This window comes from Chanos chanos, chromosome 4, assembly GCF_902362185.1.
Source record: "Chanos chanos chromosome 4, fChaCha1.1, whole genome shotgun sequence".
NCBI classification, from domain to species: domain Eukaryota; kingdom Metazoa; phylum Chordata; class Actinopteri; order Gonorynchiformes; family Chanidae; genus Chanos; species Chanos chanos.
In genome coordinates, this window is record NC_044498.1 from 42,929,865 (window position 1) to 42,939,755 (window position 9,891).

At 42.3% G+C, this 9,891-nt stretch overlaps 1 protein-coding gene across 1 annotated transcript; it reads right to left on the reverse strand.

Annotated features, from left to right (window-relative positions):
* Window positions 1-2,706: 2,706 nt before the first annotated feature.
* Window positions 2,707-9,299, reverse strand: six4a (SIX homeobox 4a). The gene is given in 3 exon segments (XM_030771015.1): window positions 2,707-3,338; window positions 4,279-5,012; window positions 8,500-9,299. Coding segments are annotated over 3 exon segments (2,166 nt in total).
* Window positions 9,300-9,891: the final 592 nt, after the last annotated feature.

Consider the following 9,891-nt stretch of genomic DNA (forward strand, 5'->3'; position numbering starts at 1 on the left):
CAGTTTGTTGTCTGGTGAGTGCCCATCCCGCCATCCCGTTAAAGTACCGTATCAAGCTTTTTACCGACAGCTGTAAATTTTAGAGATAAATTAGCTTCAAACTGCACTTTGTCACTTTTGATCAATGCTTAAGATGTCTTTAATGTAGTGATCTAAAAGTGTGACATTTGTTTTTAAATTGAGAGATACATTGTTTGGGGGAGGAGGAGGGGGGGTATGGCATCAGTGGTGATGTAAATAAATTGATATATTATTCTGAACATGCACTGTTGCCTTTGCGTGAGGCACATTCAAGAGAGAGGGGGGAAACCTGGCTTGTCTCCATCAGGAGATTTGAAAATTTTGTGACAGACCAGCCCCTGTGTAATTTGGATCATATGCCACAAGTTTTATTCGGTCACCAGTAAAAAAAAGAAAATAAACAAACAAACAAACAAAAACCGCAACATAACAGGGCACTTGTCATTCAGTTCAAGAGTCTTGTATGGAAAAATCATTCTTCCATTATACTCACTATGCAATGGACTTGGACAATTACAATTACACATGAATAAGGTATAAATACAACACTATTAGCATGTCTCTTTAAATACATATGTACACAACTCACTCACGCTCTCTCTCTCTCTCTCTCTCTCTCTCACACACACACACACACACTCACATGCACACACACAGACAAAGACAACAAATAGACTGTACATTTATATGTACTGCATCTACATATGTGGTTGTATGTTCTTTTGTAGAGTAACTATTAGTAACCTGGTGCTTTGATATGTACCTTTTTTATTTGTTTGTCTGTTTTGTAGATGTAAGAAAGACATAAGACGGCTGACAGACAATACATTAAAAACATTTCCGACCCAATACTTGAGTTAAACTGCTAAGAGTACAAAATAATTATTTTCCTTTAACAGAAATGTGAATCACAGGTTTCTTGGGAGTTCCACAGATCAAAAGGCAAAAGCCAGGCAGCACCATTCTTCCACTTCAATCTTATATCTATATTATGTCAGTGCTAAAAGTACCTGCCACACATGTACACTAGCATACCACCCATGATTTCCTATTGGCTGACAGGGATGTCATTCATTGTCTTTACGTATTGCTTCAGTATAGCTGACATCATAACATCACTAATGATTCCCAAGTGCTCAACTGCAACTGAGCAGTTTTAGTGACACATAACAGATCATGTTATTTAGTAGACTGGAAGGCCAACAAATGCATACCTTCATTCAGATATGCCAAAGGCACATGTAGCAACAGAATTCACAGAAGAGCAGCACTGGTCTTATTGCTGTGAAAGGATATCATTGTTTGTAAATTGTGGAGGTCTGCTCATTGATAAAGTGACTTGATCACTGTTTAAGTGGGTCACATCGTTCATTAAAAAAAGAAATACTAGTGAATATTTCTTACCATACATAGCGTACATCCGCTGAACCTCACAACTCCCATTAATATGCATAAGCTTCTTATATAAGATAAATTACATTAATCAAGCACAGTGATGTTATAATTTAGGTCGTGTTATTAGCAGTGCCATGAAGCCCTTTGCTGTAGGAGTTATATTAAGCTTGCTAATGAATTTTGTAGTTAAATGTAAAGCAAAACCAGCCTGGTCTAATAAATTTCTGTATGAAATCATACAAACATGTGAGAAAAAAGGTAAAAGTTATGTGAAGTACGGCAAACGATATCGTTACGAAAAGTTATGAATGGTTATGTCAGCCCCTGACACTAACCTTAACCGTTTATGACTACTCATATGACCTTGTCCTTAGCATTTCATACAAACATCAAATTTTGCAATTATATTGTACAAAACATGTCAACATTACAGTTAGCAGAGCTAGAACCATTCCTAAGGCACAGTATAAACAACACGTCACACCTGGATGAAGTGTGTGCCACCTCATCGACAAAAGAAATAAATTAAAGTCTCGACAAAAAGAAACTCAAACTTTGAAACTTTTTCCCAGGCCTAATGTAACCCTATACATAATAATACAGATACTTTTCAAAGCCTCCTTATACTGTTATTGATCAATTATTAAATCCTTTTTACGTAGTTTCATTCACTGTGCACATATACAAAAGCTTCTCTTTCCTCTATGGCCTTCAGTGCAGCAGTTGTAGTTGGTGATGATATGGTAGCGGGGATTGTAACCCCCCGCCCACCCCCCATCCCCGCTCTCTACACCTCCCACCTCCCCCCTTTAAGGTGACCTTTTAGGTTTGACCCAGATGACATGGTGGGATTGGAGAACATGGCGGTCACATGAGTGAGGCCAAGCTGCCACCTGTTTGCCCTGCTCAGCTTCTCTCAACAGCACACGGCAGGTGTTGGCCGTAAAAATGCACACTTGGGCTTCACATGGATGCATGATGGATAGTGTGGTATTTAAAAATAAACAGGCGACATTAGTCACTGTGAGAGTGGAGAGAGATTATTGTTCAGGAAAAATATAGAAAGCGTATACTCCCTGTGTTTGTTACGTTAATCCGACTCAGTTACAATCACGCTTCGTTTGCATTTGGACACCGTGCTCCAAAAAAAAAAAAAAAAAAAAAGAATAATTTAACACTTATTGTATAGCGATAATATTTAATGGTTCAACACACAAAAAAAGATAACAACCAAATAAAAAATACATTTTTTTTCCCCCAAAATAATAGCCACTAGCCACAGTTCATAGGTCACATATTAGAAATATCCTCGTCCATATGCACTGTCTGTAGTTTGGCTAGCTCTTTTTCTTCAGCAGCTTCCATTTCTTCACACATTACCCTCATCATGTCATTAACCTCACCTGCATCCACCTTTTCTCCTTCTGAAACCTCAGACAGGAAGTCTCTGTTTAGGGCTGGGGCGAGCACATGTTCTGAGGGGGTCAGCTGAGGGTTGTGACCTCCATACTCACCAACTGCATGATGGAGTCTAGTCGGGTCTGTCTGCACCAAGAGGGGTGTGCTGACTGTTAGGGTGGTGTAGACCTGGGAGGTGGTTGCTGTGGTAACTTCAGACGGACTGTGGGAAGAGGGTGGTGGAGTTGGGGTGGAGTTAGAGTTTAAAGGTGTGGAAGTATAGATTAGTTCCCCACTTTGTTGGAGGTGGACAACTGGATTGTAGGCATAAGCTCCACCATTTTCTTCCTCTCCAACCTCAAGGGGTTCCTGTTTGATAGGGGTTGGTGTTTGTGGGTTACCCAGGTTGTAGAGAACCGTACTGGGCTGCAGGGGAGCCAGGGTCAGCCTATCCTGGTGTTGGGACTGGAGGTTGCAGAGAGAGTCAGCAGAGCTAACTGCTATGCTGGTCAGTGAAACAGCCTCTAGAGAAAAAAAGAGATGAGTGAGATTTTCAGTTTGTTTACAGTGGTAAAAGATGTCAGGAAAGGAGATCTGACTGTCAACTGTAATTTGAATTGACTGGTTGAAGAAAACAAAAACAAATGGTACCCAGTGACTTAAGAACCTGGATTTAATAAGATAGCTTGTTGGACAAAGAACCTTATGTTTTCCTTGACCCCAACTCAGGTTTTCATGATTCAAACTTTATGGCTGTAGTGACAAACATACCCCAGCAAGCCTGGAAATTACTCACTAGTTTAGCTAAATAAGCTTTCATAATCATTTCTCCCAATGCATGCTTTGAAGTGTCAAAGGTGGTAGCAACTACTACAGGTTTCCCATTGTCCCCCTCCCTCCCGACTCCAGTCCTACGCTTCCTCTCTCTCTCTCTCTCTCTCTCTCTCTCCGTCTTTCGCTCACAACAACTGTCTGAAGCATTACCAAGTCATTACAAATGGAAAACAAAAGTCACCTTCAGACTGGCAATGTCCCAGCTACCGACATGTTGTCACCATGTTATATGCTGAGCTATATTTACACAGGTTTACAAAGGATGCTCATACTGAGGCTACTACAAGTGTACCACGCCTGTGTATGTCTGTGTGTGTTTGTTGGGTGTGGTTGTTCTGTGCACTATGCTTTGTCCTAATACACTCAGTTATAATGCACACATCCCCACACAGTGAGGCCCGTAAGCACATATAAAGAAATTCTCAGTCGTTTAAGATGGCAGATCTCTGTTGCTCTTTGTTCTTGGTGTATCATCGAAAGTCTGCGTTTTTTGTTACACTGAAAAAGTGATAATTGCTTTCTCCAGCATGAGAACAGTATTTCTGATGACTGGTTCAGGGGTTCAGGAGTTATTCTAGATGTCTGTCACTGTCAATTTCTAGATGTCTGTCACTGCTCCTTTATATATACAGGAAGATGACCCACCTTGTGACAGTGAAGAAGGTGAGGAAGAAGAGGGGAGCTGCAGAGATGGAAGTCCAATGTTCCCACCGACTAGTGGCACTCCATTGCTATCTGTAACCCCACCTAGCATAGGTACCAAGCTGTACCCACCCAAATGCAGCACTCCAGAGGGGGCAGACGAGTAGGCAAGCAACGATGATGAGTCTTTTTCCTGGGCCACAGCGTTCTGGGTCATCCCTTCCATCTTAACTTCCACCCCTGTCCCATTCATATTGCTCTGGAAGGAGGGGTATGACAGGGCAGGGTCTGTTCCTCCTGCTGAACCGTTTAATTCTTTCTCCACTGCAGCTCCATCCACTGTTGATCCACCTAGCAAGACTCCTGTGCCAGACCTAGGACCTAATGACTGCAGTCCAAGGTTCAGCCCATTGAAGAGGATGTTTCCTTGTGATGGGAGGTAAGCTGAGGTGCCGTTGTGGAAGGCGGTGGTTGAGAGGCTGGCAGATACCCCAAGGTTTCCGTTAAAGACCACACCAGAACAGGGCACGCTGCTGGTTGAAGGCATTTTGATATCGCCGATCTGCTGGATGACCACTGTGCCCTCCAAGGCACCAGAGGAGGAGAGGGCGAGGGGTACATGGGACACCACCCCATCTGAGGAGGAGGATAATGGACGTGGAGACACCTCTTCCTGTCCTTTGCTGCACTCATCCTCTGTGCTATGGTTCCCATCAGATTCACTGAAAAGGAAGTGGGAGGGGCAAATGGAGTTGGGGAAGTGGTAAGTGGGGTAGACAAGGAGGTGGCAGAGAGGGAAAAAAATAGTAAATTCAGAAATGTAATGTAAAATGGAAAAAGTAATTATGTCATGCTTTTTCTATAAGAAGCACAGATCCAAGATACCAAGGAGCCCATTAAAATGCCACAAACCACAGGGCTATGCTGAAAACAACAGATTAGAGTGATGCAATGTATAACTACAGTGCTGAGCTTTTTGTGGGAGGCTAAAAATAATAGCACTCTCGTTTAAAAACCCTTCAGTTTAATTATTAATGACATAATAATGGCAATAAGTATGTTTTGTACATACTTCTCAAAATGACAAGTGGATAAACAGGATTTTTTTTTTTGGTGTGTGTGTGTGTGTGTGTGTGTGTGTGTGTGTGTGTGTGTGTGTGTGTGTGTGCGCTTTTGGGGTAGGGTTAGACATAGGCAAGGAATTACTATTAGACCTCGGACCAGTGAAAAGGGGAGACACCTCTCAGGGGAAAGAGTTAAAAAACCCTCCATTTTCTGCTATTTATAAGTCACAAGAACACAACCTGTAAACCTAGCCAAAATCTCTCCCTCCTGTATGCTGTTGGTTCTGCTATGCTGCTCTTTCATAAAGACAGGAAGTTGCAGACATACTGAAGTGCAGAGAAGACTGGTATCCTTGGCATAAATTTTCCTTATCTGGGGAACGTTGAATATTTTTACACAACTTAGTAAATCTACTGACCTTCATGTAAAATTTAAGAACTATCAGACTGCATAAAATGCTCTGTGAAATATTGGTATTGAATTTGAATTGGTTCTTACAGTTTTTTGAACAAAAGTCCTATTTCTGAACACAACTTTGAAAGCAGCTTGAAAATCACTGAAGAAACATCGTACTCATACACATGATTGCCATTAAAAAGTTCCTAAGTACTCTAACAACCATGAATGATAACTACAGTGATAGAGCCAAAGGCTACTAATGATTCAAATTATTGTTGCTCAATATATAATTTTAGGACTGTTTTAATAAACTGTTAAAATATCCACTGTTGTCAAACATTCCACAATATTTTTAGTATGCTTAGCATTGCATATCCAGCTGTTTTCCTGCCTGTTATGAGAGTACTAAGAATGTAGATAAACCAATAACCCATAAACCAAGTCATAATACAGTGTTTAAATGCTCATCAATCTGAATAAATATGCTATTATTCCATTGTCCGAAACATCTGTATGTGTGGTTAAAATAGATCAAATTATTTGTTCTTTTATGAAACAACTGCTTCAAATTATACACAATAATTTAAGTTCAAATGAGCGCAGGACTAATTTGTACTGTGTAACTTGACACTGTAGCACCCAAAGTCATTGTTGAGTGAGTTATAAAGAATTGATCAGAAAGGAATATATATCCAACATCATACAGATCTTATACTTAAGATCGTATACTTAAATCTGACAGCAGTTATAAGACGCCTCAGAAAGCCTAATTTGCCTATAAGAAAGGGAGGAGCATTGTAGGAGGGCTAAAACCACAAATTGCAGAATTACAGCATGTCCCTTGGTCCCTTTCGGCGTTTTTCAGTCCTAAATAAGAACGGCTATAGGATATAAAGATTCAGACTTCAAAGGGAGGGTAAAGGCGGGCACATGTTAAAAAAAATCCCTGTTGTTTACTAAAAATAAGATCGGCCAGGACCTGTTTTGGAGACGTGCCGAGGCGGACTTCAGTTGCTGTTGTTTTTGCTTAAATTCGAATGTCCAAAATACATGTTTCTTCGCTGTGAAGGAGCAGACCGCTTTGGCTGATTTAATCCAAACAGCATAGACCAAACCATTTAAATCGCTGAAGGTATGGCAGAATTTTGTACTGATGAGGTGAGAAATATGTATAAAGCGCGCCTTCACCCCGCGGAGAGCAAATTAGATTACAGCCTTAATTTCTGACAGCGTTTATCTTAACTAGGCCCTATCGTCTTTACTACCCTAAACTCACACACACACACACACACACACACACACGGAGAGAGAGAGAGAGAGAGAGAGAGAGAGAGAGAGAGCACCATTTGGCGCAATAAATCCCGCGGAGAAGCATGTTAACGATCACAGCATGACTGCACAAATGGTCAGGTTTATTTGAACCATCTTCAACTGAGCTCCAAGTTGCAGTTGACCAAGAAGTTTTCTATACTATTTTTTTTTTTTTTTTTTACTTTTGCGCGCACTTAAACATCGTTCTCAACACGTTTAACGTCCTTCCGATAACTAAGTGATACTGGACCTATGGAACTTCTGCAGTTTTAAGTCAGCTTAAAGAAATGTATCTCTGTTTGCTAAAGAACTATACGTAATCAAACAACTAAAGGCTCGCTTCAGTTTCAGTGCGCTTTCAGATATCACTAAGACAAACTGATATTTGGTTCATTTGTTTTCCTCCAAGTGTTTACCATCTAGCCCTCCTCGCGTCCTTTCTAGCTTTACAATTTTAACAGTTTTTTCCAAGAGGCAAAATTACAGGCACCAAGCCTGAAAAAAGCCCAAGGACAGTGCATTTTCTCTGACTACGTTCTTTGGCGAACACGAGCAACGTATGACATCAGCTTTCTGGGAGTGTAAAAAGTCGTGTGTGTGCGTCTCTCTCTCTCTCTCTCTCTCTCTCTGTGTGTGTGTGTGTGTGTGTGTGTGAGAGAGAGAGAGAGGTCACCTCTTCCTACCAGGTGCACTTGTGCTTTGTTCACTAAAGATAAAACATTAAAGGAATACCTGGTTTGAGCTGAGGCAGGGTGTGTGTGTGTGTGTGTGTGTGTGTGCGTGCGGAGGTGGGCTTGGGGGTGTTTTAAAATGAAGTGCTGAAGTGGAGTTTTCCTATTCCCCCCCGGCTAAGAGGAAAAGTAAATAGTCAGAATGATTTATATGGTGAAGCAAAGCTATGGGCTGAAGCAAACCAAACGAGTCAATGGATCCTGAACACTCAAAATAAACACGCGCGCAGACATACAATGAGCCTTCATATTTGACTAGCAATAGGCTACTTGCAATGTAAATCCAACACTGAAACTATGAGCTTACATTTAAACAACTAACACACAACAAACCAGCGCACAAAATGCCATGTTGGTTTTTGGACAACACCATAGGACAGAATTGGAACCCGATATACCTTGAGCTTCATATTTCAAAACATTAGTAGTACGTACGCTACCTGATTTTCCTCCTTTCTTTTTTTCACTCCAGCTAACTGTATGGAGTCATGTTAATCATTACCTCTGTCATACAAAAAACAAACACACACGCAACGCCGCAGACACAGACACGCTGAAGGAGTCCACAGGTGTGTGGGAAGTCGAATCAACTTTGCAGAGAAAGAAAAGAAGGATGATTTTCATTTACAGTTTATCACCGTTTCAAATGACAGAACTGACATAACAAATATGCTTGGGTTCAATACTTTCAAAATGAATTTACCTTTTCGACAGCGCCTCGGACGGGTTTCTATCCCGTTGTCTCCTATTTTTGAACCAGTTGCTGACCTGCGTGAGGGACAGTCCTGTAATTTTGGCCAAATTCCTCTTCTCCGCGGGAGACGGATATCGGTTCTGTTTGTAAAGGTCTTTCAGTGCGTTCCTTGACCGCTCTTTAAAGCAGTATACCGTCTCTTCGCCGTCCCAGATCGTCCGGGGCAACGGATACTTCCTCCGCAGGCGGTACTTATCCACGGCGCCCAGTGGTCTACCCCGCGCCTTCTCCGCCTCCGTGTACCGAGCCTTGTACCATAGGTCTTGCAAGGCAGAATGACATGACGGGCTGAAACTGTGGTTCTCCAATATACTGTAGAGTTCCTGGTACCGTGCCTGATGGAAAGCCACCAATGCTTGGGCTTTAAGGATACTTTCGTTGCCCCTCAGCAAGTCACTTTGCGGGAGTGACCAAAGGAACCTAGCGAGGCGGTCCACATTGCCACCTTGCTGAAGAGCCTCGCAGACGCACGCCACTTGCTCAGGAGAAAAAGCAAGCGAAGAAGTCGCAGCAGCTACCGCTGCACTCGTGAGGAGGTCGGTATGCGCTGCGACTGAATCCGCCAGAGGAGTCGCGCGTTCCATAGGTGACAACGGCTGTTGCCCTGCGAGCATCCCCACTGTGGTGTCAAGAGCCAACAGTTTGATGCGCTCGTGATTTGGCGAAGAGGACCCATATGTGTCCGCTTGCCTTACATTTTCCTTTTTGATGTCATTCGAAAGTCTGACTTCACTCGAAGAAGAGGACATTCTTTTTTCCCTCTCCAAGCTTCTTGAGTAAGTCACTCCTCCTGGTTTTTGGTGAAGCCGATCAAGTTACCCGTTTGCCATGCGACTGCTATCGGGTGTCTCGCAGTGGACGATAAGTGAATAGGTCTCCGCTTTCGTCCCAACGTGACTTTTACTCTGCGGGATTGTATAGCAAGAAAGGAGAGATGAGTTCTGTGCCAGAGACGCGTGATTGGTTAAACAGGGACTCGTTGGGGAGGGGCGAGCGCGATTCAAAGACAAATGTTTGAAAGTAAGCTGTCTGTCAGAAATGACGTACAAGCTTTACCACTGCTCACCTGCATAAGGTGAACATATTCTGGAAGCAGCGGGCGAAACAACGCTATTATCTGCTCTGCACGATTTGATGTTTGCAATGACTTTTAAGGAGGTAGTCATTCATACAATCAACCAGGCAAGTAGATATTCCTTGACACAGAACAATGCGAACATGTCAGCATGTGGTCTTTGGATGAATGCTCTTTTATAGAGCTTAGCCAAAAACATACATTCAAAGAATATGAATAGGGGAACTGAGTCGATGTTACTCCATATTTTGTTTGCACAGAACAAA